This window comes from Eleutherodactylus coqui, chromosome 8, assembly GCF_035609145.1.
Source record: "Eleutherodactylus coqui strain aEleCoq1 chromosome 8, aEleCoq1.hap1, whole genome shotgun sequence".
In the NCBI taxonomy this organism is placed as follows: Eukaryota; Metazoa; Chordata; class Amphibia; order Anura; family Eleutherodactylidae; genus Eleutherodactylus; species Eleutherodactylus coqui.
In genome coordinates this window covers 100066836-100080918 of record NC_089844.1, presented here as the reverse complement: position 1 = coordinate 100080918, position 14083 = coordinate 100066836, and the positions used below count along the sequence as shown (strand labels likewise).

At 43.0% G+C, this 14083-nt stretch overlaps 2 protein-coding genes across 2 annotated transcripts; both read right to left on the bottom strand.

The window, feature by feature from the left end:
- Positions 1–3011: 3011 nt before the first annotated feature.
- Positions 3012–8276, bottom strand: LOC136576650 (hemoglobin subunit alpha-5-like). The gene is made up of 3 exons (XM_066576133.1): positions 8121–8276; positions 6800–7004; positions 3012–3213 (listed from the first exon to the last, which is right to left on the bottom strand). Exons 1-3 carry the CDS (start codon positions 8213–8215, stop codon positions 3085–3087), a joined length of 429 nt encoding a protein of 142 aa, XP_066432230.1. The 5' UTR covers positions 8216–8276; the 3' UTR covers positions 3012–3084.
- A 2612-nt stretch (positions 8277–10888) lies between these two features.
- Positions 10889–12682, bottom strand: LOC136576649 (hemoglobin subunit alpha-5-like). The gene is made up of 3 exons (XM_066576132.1): positions 12540–12682; positions 12177–12381; positions 10889–11086 (listed from the first exon to the last, which is right to left on the bottom strand). The coding sequence occupies exons 1-3, from the start codon at positions 12632–12634 to the stop codon at positions 10958–10960; spliced, it is 429 nt and encodes a 142-aa protein (XP_066432229.1). The 5' UTR covers positions 12635–12682; the 3' UTR covers positions 10889–10957.
- Between the last annotated feature and the right edge of the window lie 1401 nt (positions 12683–14083).

The following is a 14083-nucleotide window of genomic DNA, read 5'->3' as shown; positions in this document are numbered from 1 at the left end:
ACGCCGTAAACTGAAGACGGTCACAGGCAGGCCAAATATAGTATTTTCTTTCCACTTTTTGGGAAAAAGCCCACTGCCTGTGATATAGCCTGTATATGGAGTTCCCTGTTGGAGGATGACTGTGGTAACTGAAAGCACAGTGCAGCCAGGAAACAATTATGCGCAAGGCTGGGTATTAATCAGCGACTACTACCCCCAGCAGACACGCCGTAAACTGAAGACGGTCACAGGCAGGCCAAATATAGTATTTTTTTCCACTTTTTGGGAAAAAGCCCACTGCCTATATAGCCAGTATACCTCTTTCCCTGCCTCACCAGTACTGGCCTTATACTCTGTACAATGACTGCAGACTGAGGACGCAATGGTCTGCACGCCCGATATACAAAAAAATAATAATTGTGGAACACTGCTAAAAGCAGCCTCAACAGTACTGCACACGGTCAGATGTGGCCCTAAGAAGGACCGTTGGGGTTCTTGAAGACTAAAATAACACCTAACACTCTCCCTATAGCAGCTACAGCAAGACAGCACTTTCCCTGATCTCTGTCAGCGTGCATCTGTGGCGAGCCGCGGGCGGGCCAGATTTTAATACTCGGGTGTCATCTGATCTCCCCAGCCACTCACTGCAGGGGGGTGGTATAGGGCTGGAACGTCACAGGAGGAAGTTGTAATGCCTTCCCTGTGTTTCTATTGGCCAGAAAAGCGCGCAAATTTCTCAGGGAAGGAAATGTAATGGAGTCGAGCATCTCGAACACCCTAATACTCAAAATAATTTTACGGAGGCAGTATCAGTCCAGTATCTAACATTCAAGGAGCTTGACTGCGTGGACCTTCAAATTAGTAATTTTAAAATATAACTTTTAATAGCTATCAATAAAAGAAGAAGTGGAAGACAAAACACACATATGTAGAATCAAGTATAAGGAGATAAAAAAAACAAAAAAACGTGCATCACTTTCCATATCTGAATGACACATGTCCAACAGATCTTTGGTTACACCAAAATAGACCCATAATATACATCTACTGAGTCTGATTTGCTGACTCAGTGAAATTCGGTCTATTAATACCTACATTAGTGGCACTTCTTTCTTTTCTTTTTTTTTTTTTTATCTCCTTACACTTGACCCTTATACTCAAACGAGCATCAAGCTCGGACAAGTACGCTCGCTCATCTCTACTTTAGATAGATAGATAGATAGATACCCTGCTCTGTTGGGAGAAGCTACTACAGATTTTCCACTGAGGTCCATCAGCTTCAAGTTATGTCTCTATCATGTATACCCTTTTTAAAAGAACAGTAAATTTACTAAGAAATAAAAGATAAACGTAAAAAAGAGGTCTTGTAGAGGGGTTAACATGGGGGTTAATTTTTCCTTAAATCATTTACACTTTCAGGGCTCCTTCACACGGGCGCGGTGATTTTCGAGAGGCAGCCGGGACCAGAGCCTTAACTTGAAGCTCCTGGACCCCAATGCAAAACCTGTAACAGGGCCCCCAACTATAATGCTTTATTCATTGTACTGGGCTCCTTATATGCAGAAGAGGAGCCTAATGGGCCCACTAAAGCTCCTGGGCCCGGGTGCAACCGCATCCCCTATAGTTACGCCAGTGGCAGTGACCAAGTCATGGCTGCATCTACCATGTAAGCGCCCGTTCGGACAGCCTAGATGTGGCGACTATAGCTCTGCTAAACCCCCCCCCCCCTCTTCATCCTTTGCTGACTGATGACAATGGCAGGGGCAGGACAGGAGCTAGTGTGCTAATCTCCCACCCCATTCTGCCTCCTCCCTTTGCCAACAGACAGCAAGGGGCGGGAAGGGGGAGATAGTTAGCAGAGGAGTTGCTAAACTCCCTCCCACCTCCCTTTTCCGGCAGCTCTCATAGGCTCTCATAGGAGTCTATGGGAACGGTCGGCATATTCTGGCTGAAAAGATAGGTCCACACCTATCTTTTCCGGGCGGCGTAAAAGCGGGCGGTCAGAATGCTCACCGTATGCACTATCTTTTCCCGCCGTCCGTTTTTACGCGCTGGAAAATTGCCTAGACCTTATGCGTAAAATGCTGTAGGTGTCCCACAACATTTTACCGATGTGTGTGATGCCGGCAGAGACCGCGTATGGCAGCGAGTGCACTGTGCATGCCTGTGTATCTCACGCACGCAGAAATGCGCAGCGTGACTCTGTCTTTTTTTTAAATTATGTTCTGTTTCATAACGGGGTTTGCGTATGAATCACTCCCCGTACACAGTATATTGCATATTGACACTGCCTGCGTACGCGCCCACACAAAAGTATAGGGTGGTACACAAAGAAATAGAGCATGCTATGTCCTATTGTTTGAGTGTATTGACCCGCAGTGTTTACACGCTAATATGTACGGATCAATGAAAGGCTGTTTACTTTCATCGACTCTATTCATGCATGTGAATGAGCCCTCATCATTGCCCAGTGGTCCAGTCAATGCGCTACACTTAACTCTAGTTTCACTTGGCCGAGCACGATATCTGTCCGTTAATCTTGGCTCAATATCGTGCTCATGCACGTGCGATGAGGTGTTGTGTCAAAAATGCCTCCCATCACTTCAACGCAGTTGCGATCCTCCAGCGCAGCTTTCAGCCGTGCCGGCGGATGGACAACTATTTCCCATTGTTTTCAATGGAAAAGTTGCACGCCGTGTGATGTGTTTTACTTCCCCATTGAAAACAATGGCCGAGGCATTTCAAGGGAACACCCAAAAATAGGACATGCTGCGATTTATTTATTTTTTTTCCCCGCTCCACGATACAATGCTGAAAAAAATCGCTCCTGTATATGACCCCATTCAAAATAATGGGGTTTATATTCATGCGAGATTTGTGCATCACGCAACACACAAATCTTGTGTGCTTTTCTCAGCTGTGTGAAAGAGGCCTAAATGGGACACCATACTCTGATGACACAATCACTTTAAAACTATTCACAATTATTACTTGTGCAAACTGACAACATAATGGTGACATAGACAACTGCGTGCTGTGGAAATGAGCTTTATTAAATAACTGGCAAAGTCACGCTAAGAACCAGTTATCCCACTGAGGCCCAATTTATCTGTACTTGGACACCAGGACGCTGGACACCTTGCACAGGAACTTGTCCAAGGCAGCATGTGCAACAGGGGTGAACTCCTCACAGAAGTGGATAGCCACAGTCACCAGGATGCAGTGGGTCAGCATCTACAAGAGAAGCAAATTAGCATTAGGAATCAAGATAGACTAGCATTGCATGAATATTGAAGGCTGTGGCCAACATTTGTGGATAATTTCATTATGTCTTTCACTTAAATGCCTGTATTTAGGCCTGAAAATCATTTTTGCAATAATGTTTAACTCACATATTTTGTACTGTTTGTTTTCTGCATCTTCTACACATCACTGTATATAGACACTGCAGTCTAATAGTCCATTTACATTGGCAAATAATCTGCTTATGCTAATAGTCATGACCAAAAATGAGCATGTCGGTCAACGCTTATTCCTTCCATGTACCCTGTTTGCCTGAAAATAAGACCTACCTTTAAAATAAGTCCTAGTTACACTACAGTAAAAAAAAAAGGATACATTACCTAGAAGGCTCAGTCCAGGTCCCTCACACAGTCCTCCGCCACTCATACAACATCACTTCCTAGTTACAGGAGTCATATCCAAGAAGCTATGGCTGTGATTGGTTCTTCGACTGCTGCACAGCCAATTAATGCAGCACTGGATAAACCCATGCAATGGCTGTGATTGGCCATGGCTCAGCCAATTCATAAATCCTGCCTGCACAACGCAATGGCTGTTGATTGGCTGAGCAGCAGTAGAAGAACCAATCAATGCAGCACTGGATAAAACAATCACAGCCATCACATTGGTTCATCTGGCGCTGCATTGATTGGCTGAGCAACAGGCGAAGAACCAATCAACAGCTATTGCTTCCTATTGCTTATATATGCCGTAACAAGGAAGTGATGTTGTTTGAGAGGAAGGGGACTGCAAGAAGCGAGTCAGAGCTCCAGAGAGTAACGGGAGGTATCTGGACTGAGCCTGCTAGGTAAGTACAATAACACCTCCCCTGAAAATAAGACCTAGTCCATCTTTTGGGGCAAAAATTAATATAAGACAGAATCTTATTTTCGAGATAACACTGTACATTGACAGATTATCTGCTCTATGAGGACGACAGATTGTTAACAACAACCATCATTAATCAGCTGCATGTCTCCACATTGACATTGAGATGTGCAACCAAGTGCTCTCATAAATGAGTTGATCTTTGCCCTTTTACACGGCCTGATTGTTGGGCAAACAAGCGTTTTGATTTAGAACTTTTTATAGTTTAGACAGTTTAGACACGTAAGCTGCTTTCAATAAAGTGATGCTTTTAATAAAAATGAGTGCTGCAATTTTCGTTGAACCTGGTTTATACACAGATTGAATATGACTGCGGCTTCATCCTTGCACCATCGTTTGCAGATCCAAGACAACACTAATGGCGAATTGAAACTAATCTTCGCTGACTACCGGCTATACTGTATATTATTATGTATTGGTAATCTAAGATACTACATGCTGCTCTGACTGCCCAGCACCACAAAAGGTCCATTTAGAAGGGACGAATGTCAGGAAAACAACGCTCAACACTCGTCCCTGTGTCTCCTCGCTCACAGAGCGTCCAGCAGGGACGCAGGATGGCTGCAGGAGATTTCTCTCCTCGCTCTTCCCCACCCCTCTCCATTGACTTAAAGGGGTTGTCCCGCGCCGAAACGGGTTTTTTTTTTTTTCAACCCCCCCCCCGTTCGGCGCGAGACAACCCCGATGCAGGGAGGTAAAGAAAGCTCACCGGAGCGCTTACCTTAATCCCCGCGCTCCGGTGACTTCTCTACTCACCGCTGAAGATGGCCTCTTCCTCCGTGGACCGCAGCTCTTCTGTGCGGTCCACTGCCGATTCCAGCCTCCTGATTGGCTGGAATCGGCACGTGACGGGGCGGAGCTACACGGAGCTACACGGAGCCCCATAGAAGACTGCAGAAGACCCGGACTGCGCAAGCGCGGCTAATTTGGCCATCGGAGGGCGAAAATTAGTCGGCACCATGGAGACGAGGACGCCAGCAACGGAGCAGGTAAGTATAAAACTTTTTATAACTTCTGCATGGCTCATAATTAATGCACAATGTACATTACAAAGTGCATTATTATGGCCATGCAGAAGTGTATAGACCCACTTGCTGCCTCGGGACAACCCCTTTAACATAGCAGCTGTTCAGTACTGAATGGCTGCTATGTACACTGTCGAATCAGCGAGCAGCTCATCATCCATCGTTTATGCAGCATATGTGGGGACAATGAGCTGCTCACTGATCGCTCAGTGTAAATAGCAGCCGTTCAGTACTGAACAGTTGCTATGTTAAGTCAATGGAGAGGGGCAGGGAAGAGCGAGTGTATGCAGGGACGAGTGTTTACCCGACATTCGTCCCGTCTGAATGGGCTTTTACATGGACAGCACTGGTCAATCAAAGCAGGTGTAGTGTCTTACATTAGTGATGCATACTAATGCACAGTGTACATCACATATAGTCAGAGAAGCAGTGCAGCCATTTATGGCCAGAACCAGGGGGTCGCTTTAAGCAGTACGATGCAGATTAGGTTTAAGCCTTATTCAGATGAACGTTTTTTCGCAGCTATTAGCTGCGAGAAAACGTCGCCCAAAAATCGCTATGTTGTAAATCATTTGATTCCAATGCATTTATATACATGGGCAATTTTTTTCTCATGGCTTAAAAATGGTGACTGAAAATTGCAGAATCTCCGGCGATTCCTCCTCGCAGCATCAAAAGATAGGCCATGTCCTATCTTTTGTAGGAAATCGCAGGAAGCTCACATAGATTGCTATGGGAGCAAAAGAAAAGGGAGGGGGGGGGGGCGGGAGTTTACGTGCTCCAGCGCTTGTTGCAGAAGACAGCCGGCTTCTATTTAGCTGTTAAAGCTAAATAGAAGCCAATCTGCCGACCGCCACTGCAGAGTCCATTCAAGCAATGTGCTCATGTCAATGGACAAGAAAACACTAATTCCGAAAGCAATTAGAATGCGGCAATGCTGCATTGCCGCAATTCTTTGACGCGATGTGATCTACGTACAAACGCAACGCTCGTGCGAAGACTGGCACATTGAATTCCAGTGGTAATAAATTTCCACCTACCTATCTTTGCATTAATTTTGAGTTATCGACAATGGATATAAGTATTGCATTCCTTCCTGATCAGAGTTCTGGGTATACTCGGGCAGTTCAGCCTCTTGTTTCCTGTTTTATATAGTTGTTGAAGCTTTAGGGCTCTTACCCACTTGGGTTTTTTTCTAACGCTGCGATATCGTTGCATTTTTTTACGCGATTGTCAATGGGACTTTTTAATGTTAAAAACGCATCGCAAGTTTGTGCTTTACGATTTTTGTGCGATGCATTTCTAACATTAGAAAGTCCAGTGACAATCGCATTAAAAAAACGCAGCGATATCGCAGTGTTAAAAAAATGCAAGTGGATAAGAGCCCTTAGAAGCACCAATTTGTTCTAAGGCAGAACAGGTGTTACACTGCAAACATATGACATGTAATGCACCTCTTTAAATATGTAAAGACTACAAATGGTCATATTCTGGTCAGCATTTAGCATCAGTATTTGCATCCCAAATCCAGGAATGGAACCGACACCGAGATCGTATCATGAAAAGAATTGTACCTATTCCATGTCTGACCCCCCCGGTTTAGGCTTGATGCCCAAAAAGCTTACTTTGAAGTTGCCAGGGTCAACCCTGAGCTTCTGGGCATGCAGATCACTGAGGGTGGACAGTGCATGGTCAATGTCACCAAGATGATGGGCAGCAGTACCAATAGCCCTCATAACATTTCCACCATGGCGTTTGAGATCCTTGGAGCCGTGGCTCAGGTCCAGGTGGCTGAAGTAAGTTTTGGTCTGAGGAAAGCAACAGAAGAGCCTGCAGGAAAAGAACATATGATTAAAGTATGTATATATATATATATATATATATATATATATATATATATATATATATATATATATACTTCACCAAAACTAACCACAGCAAAACAAAAAACTAAAAATGTAAAATATAAAGATCTTTATTAGTCTGCATAATTAAAAAAAACGCTCATATTAACCGGACAGCATATAGCCAACCAGAAGGCGGAGCCCTATTTACATTCCACAGACAACCATTATGCAGGGTAAATATATACAATATATCATCCTTAATCAGCATGACAAATTAAGTTAATAAAGTGCAAGTACAAAATGTATCTAAAATGATATAACAGATATAGTTATATAGGAGAGATATAGAGAACATATCCTGTACAGAACATAGCAACAAAGTGCAAGTGTAGAGTATACAAAGGATTCTGTATACATCTAAATCAAAATAGAATAATAATCCAGTAGGACAGTATACCTATTATACCATCCACCTGGTATAAAAGGTGGCATACAGATCTGTCAGCTGGCATCCCCAACATGCATTTTGCCCATGCACTTTCTCAAAGGCTAATACAGTGGTAATATAATATAGATAACTAATAGACATTCTGATAATGTGCTAGGTCATTGTTTAAAAACATGATATGGCTACAGACAATTATCTTGTCTTCTATTTGCTTTGATGCAGGAAGCAGACAGTGCCCTACATTGAGTAATGGTCTGGGTTGGTACTGCAAGCCAAATTTCATTCACTTTAATAGGACTCAGCCTGCTTTACCAACCCGGGCCACTTTGCAATGTACAGGGCTGTCTGCTTCCTGCAGCTAAACAGCTAGAAGTGGGAAACCCCTTTAATGCTTTAAAACACAAGCTGCATCCATAAGCTATATGATATGAATATAGAGTAAACTAATAACCAACCATATGATCAGCACGGGGAATAACTAGGAGTCAAAAAAAGAAAAACAACTGCGTGGTTAATTATTAAGTAACTATAATGTAAAGGGCCCAGGGCTGGTAAATTAAATCTAAGTATCAAGTAATGATGTATCAATATGAGTCCATATAATGAACTACAAATCACTAGTGTGATGATAAGATGGCAGGTAGATGTTACCTCTCCAGAGCCTCTGCTCCTATGGCATCCTCATGGCCGGCAACCTTGTCAGCGACACCAATGATGGCTTCCTTCTCAATTGGTGAGAAAGTCATGGCTGTTTCAGGTAAGTCAGTTTAACTGGACTGTACTTGTGGTGCCTTTGACTTGCACTTTTAAAGACACGCAGACTTAAAAAAAAAAACGTAAGACCCCACCTCCTTGGTCCCTTATTTGAGTTACACCCATTTGCTTATCTTTTATAGCCAAATAATTATTTCTAGGATTTTATACTGGCTGTTAATGATATAGGTTGTTATCTCAACATGCTGGAATATACAGCATGTAGCATATTGCAAACAGTACTTCAAATCATCCCTACAATAAGCCTAACGTTAAAATGTATTCAAAGACATATATATCCCCTCTGAATCTGGAGATTTCCAGAAAGTATGTATTTATATGTTTTTTTTTCTGCACCTACCCTGTTTCCATGAAAATAAAATTTACCCCGAAAATAAGCTCTAGCATGATTTTCAGACTTTTTGGGGAGGCTTAAAATATAAGCCCTACCCCGAAAATAAGGCCTAGCTGCATTACATAAAAGAAAAGGAATACATTACCTAGTAGGATTGGTCTAGAAAGTGGATCCTGTCTCCAGGAAGCAATGGCTCTGATTGGTTCTCAAACACTGCTCAGAGAATCGATGCAGCGCTCAATGAAGCAATGCGATGGCTGTGATTGGTTCATTGGGCTCTGTATTGATTGGCTGAGCAGCAGTCAAAGAACCAATGACAGCCATTGCTTTGTGGAAGCGGGTTTATGAATTGCCTGAGCCATGGCATTGATTTTCCAATTTATAAATCTTGCCTCCACAACACGATTGGTTCTTCAACTGCTACTCAGCCAGTCAATGCAGTGTTCGATGAACCAATCACAGCCATTACATTGGTTCTTGAACATTACTCAGCCAATCAATGCAGCACTCGATGAACCAATCAGAGCAATTGCTTCCTGGAGGCGAGATTTATGAATCCTGTAACCAGAAGAAGTGATCTTCTGTGGGCGGCCAAGGACTGCAAGAAGCGCATCGGAGCTCTGGAGAGCAGTGGGAGGGACCTGGACCGAGTCTGATAGGTATGTATAATAAGACACCCCCCAAAAATAAGACCTAGCACCTCTTTGGGGGCAAAAATGAATATATGACAGTGTCTTATGTTCAGGGAAATGTGGTAATAGTACATAGGAGACTTTCAGTTACAGAAATATATAAATTCAGAGAAATGTAGTTACAGGGTTTTGAACTCAGGAGTAAGCCACGCATAATATAACCGAAAATTTCATCTGGTTTATACAATGATTTTTACTGAAAGTATAATGCGCCAAAACAGAAATCTCCTCCTATATTGGTATTTAAAGAATCGATCCTTCGGCCTGTGAGAGAAATAAAAAAAATAGACAAGGCTAACTAGGGGAGTTTCACATTACTACAAATTGTTCTCATCAGCAATTTGTTCCATTAAAGATGTGAGGTTTAGAAAATTCACTTTCAAATTCTGGAATACATAGGTCTGGGTGATGATTGGATGAATTTGATTAATTCACTGACTCAGAACTCCCCATCACTAGCAATGGCCGACGGTGCAGGTCATGCCAGCATTTCAAATTGCCTTCTAAATTGCCCCAGGAGTTGTAATGTACCCCAAATTGAATGCAGACCCCAGACTACCAAACAAATACACACTCAGACTTGTGCCCGTTAATTAATAAGATCAGTACCTGTAAATTGATATCCGGACAGGACCCTCTAAATTAGTACACACCCTAGACCAGACTCCATTGACGAGATCCTCTAAATAATGACCTAACACCCCCTTTTCAAGTACGGTACAACATATTTTAAAGTCTGAACCAAGTAGAATATTATAATAAAGCGCAAAAGATGTCAGCCATGGTGTTAAATGACAGATTGGTACAACCATAGAGAGGCCTGTATATAAGTATAAAGTCACTTCTGTCAGAACCACCTTTCCAGCTGCATTTCACCAATAATGCAGGGGCGTAACTATAGAGGGTGCAAGGGATGCGGTTACACCCGGGCCCAGGAGCCTTAGGGGGCCCATATGGCCTCTCTTCTCCATATAGGAAGCCCAGTACTATGAATAAAGCATTATAGTTGGGGGCCCTGTTACAGGTTTTGCATTGGGGCCCAGAAGCTTCAAGTTAAGCCTCTGTGCAGCATGGTTTAGGTATGGGTACGGGGCCCCTGAGCCTTTAGTTACGCCCCCCTGGAGGGGTGAACCCCACCAGTAAGACCCACCCTAGAGTTCACAGTTTGAAGAACACTGCCCTAAACTAATCCAAGCCCCCTAAATTACTACAGACACCTGACCAGATCCCTACACAAATATAGACCCCCTAAATAAATACAGACCCCCAAACCAGACTCCCTAAATAAATAGATGCCAGGCCAGAACCCCAAAATAAATAGAGATCCTAGAGCAGACCCCTTAAAATACTCCAAACCCCAGACCAGACACTGCAGATATTCATCTTTCCTCATTCCAGACCCTTTCACTCCTGGATGTGTTACTAAAAAAGTACTGGCGTTGACCAAAGCATCAAGATGCTGCCCGTATCTGAAGAGGACTGCGGGAATGAGGCGAGATGAGTATTACAGTAGTCACAGAAGATTTGATTGCTCTTTTTTGAGTCTGGAAGAGTTGACAAGCGTGATATATAATTATCCCTATTCGCCACAAATGTAGTAATCAACCCAGACGGCCATGAATGATTGAATTCATTTTATTGAACTGATTAATTCATGTTAACAACCAGTTATCACACTGGGGCCCAGTTTATCTGTACTTGGACACCAGGACGCTGGACACCTTGCACAGGAACTTGTCCCAAGCAGCCTGAGTACAAGCGTTGAAGTCATTGGGGAAGTGGACAGCCATAGTCACCTGGATGGAGTGGGACAGCAGCTACAAGACAAGCAAATTGTCATTAGGAATCAAGATAGCATCATGCAAATATTAATCACATATGTTAAGAGCTTCATAATACTAAATATCAACTTATTTATTAAACTATAAAACTAGTGTAACGAAGAATTAACTTTTTAAATAACGCAGTTTACCATAATCAGTCCTTTACAGAGAGATGTATATGTATGTTGAGTGTTGCAAATGAGTGATGGAATATTCCTCCACAGCCCCACCTATTGGAGTGCTGTGAAATAATATCCAAACTTTTATAAAGTTCTACAGGGTAGCTGCTATTCCAATAGGTGGCGCTGTGGAGGATTATTCTATCACTCATTTACATGGCATTTTTCCCAGGGAGCATTGCATGGCCTATATAAGACTCCATACATCTTTGTGATACTCTCCCCCTGGACTTATGCTTAGTGCTAATAAGCTTCCTATGAAATCTTATATTTAACATCCATTTTATTTATTTATTTATCGAATTGATTATATAGATTTTTTTCATTTTGTATAAACTAATTGCAGTAAATGTATCAAAACTATTACAAGGGGAATGTAGAATATTTACACATAGCAATTAAAGGGGTTTTCTGGGGAAAAAAAAATGTTAAATGAGTTTAAAATGAACTGAAATTGAATACTCATATATCCCGGACGCACCTCGTCCAGTGATGCAGCCCCAGTGCCCGCCTCACAGAACCCGGAAGAAGCGGCATGGGAGTCACGTGTTGTTCATTGTGCACATGACAGTCAGCTACTCACAGGCTTCAGTGGGGATCTTCTATGGTCGCTGAAGCCTGTGAGTGGCTGAGCAGTCACATGCACAATGTACGGCACGTGACCACCTGCCGCTCCTTGTAGGTTCCGTGTGGCAGGCACCGAGACTGCAGCGCTGGAAAAGGAGCTGCCGGGTTAGGTAAGTATTTAATTTCACTTCATTTTAAAACCTTTTAACATTTTTTTATGTCCCGGAAAATCCCTTTAAGTGAATTCCAGATCTTCTGAGAGAAGACAGTAGAAACCATATAGGTTGCTTTTAACAATAACTGTATCATCCCCACTGCATTTTGAATGAATCACTTACTCTGAAGTTGCCAGGGTCAACTCTGAGCTTCTGGGCATGCAGATCACTGAGGGTGGACAGTGCACTGTCAATGCTATCCAGGTGCTGGGCGGCAGTACCAATGGCCTTCACAACCTTTCCTCCATGGCTATGGAGATCCTTGGAGCCGTGGCACAGGTCGAAGTGGCTGAAGTAGGTTTTGGTCTGAGGAAAGCAACAGAAGAGCCTGCAGGAAAAGCAAAGTTCTGATCAATATATATTAGTAATAAATAGTTAGACTACATGGAAAGTGACTGCAATATGAAATGTGATCCAAATGTAACAACAATAGGACAACAATGGCAAAGTGCATTGTGAAAAAAATAAAACAGAAGTCGGTGTTACCTTTCTAGAGCCTCCGCACCTATGCTATCAGTATGGGGAGCAATCTTGGCCCACATGCCGGTGATGGCTGCCTTTTCAGCTTCAGAGAAAGTCATGGTTGGTTCAGGTCAGTGCAGATAAACTGGACAGTTCCTGGTGCAGGGCTTTTGTCATGCACTTTTAAAGCCGATTAGGCTTGGACAACAATAAGCAAACAGATTGCCATTGGCTGCCCGGGTGCTACACCCTTACTCTTATCTCCGAAAGAAAATGGTGCGCTAAGGATCCATACTGCCTGATATCAGGGTTTATCTCTTTATCTCCCCATACAGTATGCACAATACAGCACGAAACATATTGTGACACGTCACATAACACTATATTGCATGCTTGCTTATTTGGACTGCATGATAGTCAGTTGTACGTTTCTTTCATTGTTCCAAATTTGTATTTCAGTTGTCCGGACTTTCTAATTTACCCATTTGAAATATTCAGTTTTGACCCCATATATGCTATATATAGTGTGTATAGAGTATTTTGGAAAGGATTTACCTATTCCAGATGCCCCCTATTATGGCATGGTTGTCACTCTGAATTATTGCTGAGCTGTAAACAAGATTTGATATCAGACAAAAGGAACCACAGTAATCCCAGATTTGATTTTAAACCCCAGATTCTATTTATATAGGGGTGCTGTCTGTGTTTGCACATAGACAGTACACTGACCCATTCCATTACCAATGGGCTATGCAGATATACAGTATGTCTCTTCTATAGACCGATGGCCCATATGAAAAGAGATCACATTGTGTCTTATTCTGGTTGGATTTCTCGGATGACACCTATGTGCACTCCACTTTTCTTTTCTTTTTTCAACAATAGTTTTTATTAAAAGTTTTCAGATATATCAAAGTACATAGCAATAGACAAGTTTTTACATAATATAATGACTAGAGATGAGCGAGCATGCCCGGTTAAGGCAGTTACTCGAGCCAGCATCGCTCTTCTCGAGTAAACTGCATACTGGTCCGAGCAGATGCGGGGGTTAGCGGGGGGGGGGGGGGGGTAGCGGGGGGGATCTCTCTCTCCCCACCGCTACCCCCCTCTGCTCCCACCCACCCCCGTCGTCCCCTGAATCTGTTCGGACCAGTATGCAGTTACTCAAGAAGAGCGATGATCGCTTGGGTAACTGCTTTAACCGAGCGTGCTCGCTCATCTCTAATAATGACATAGCTCCAAAGTGTTGTATTCACTGGTTAAACTATGTATATTAAAGTTGTAGCAATCTAAAGTTGTCGCTGTCATGTTTTCTCGCCTTATATTGCTATTTTATTGTGAGAACATTTTGCAAAAAAGAAATCTAAGGCCTGGCCAGGGCCAATTCGCAGGTCAATGAAGGAAAGGGTGGAAGTAGGAAAGTTCTAGGGGTGGGGGTGGGGGGGAAAGGTTTTCTCTCTCCTGGGGCTGCCACCCCGAGGGGTATGGGAGCTGTAAGATTGTTTTTAGGAAAATACATTTATAGGGAGGTTAGTAGGCTCGTCCCCATTGTAGGGAGGGCGTAATTT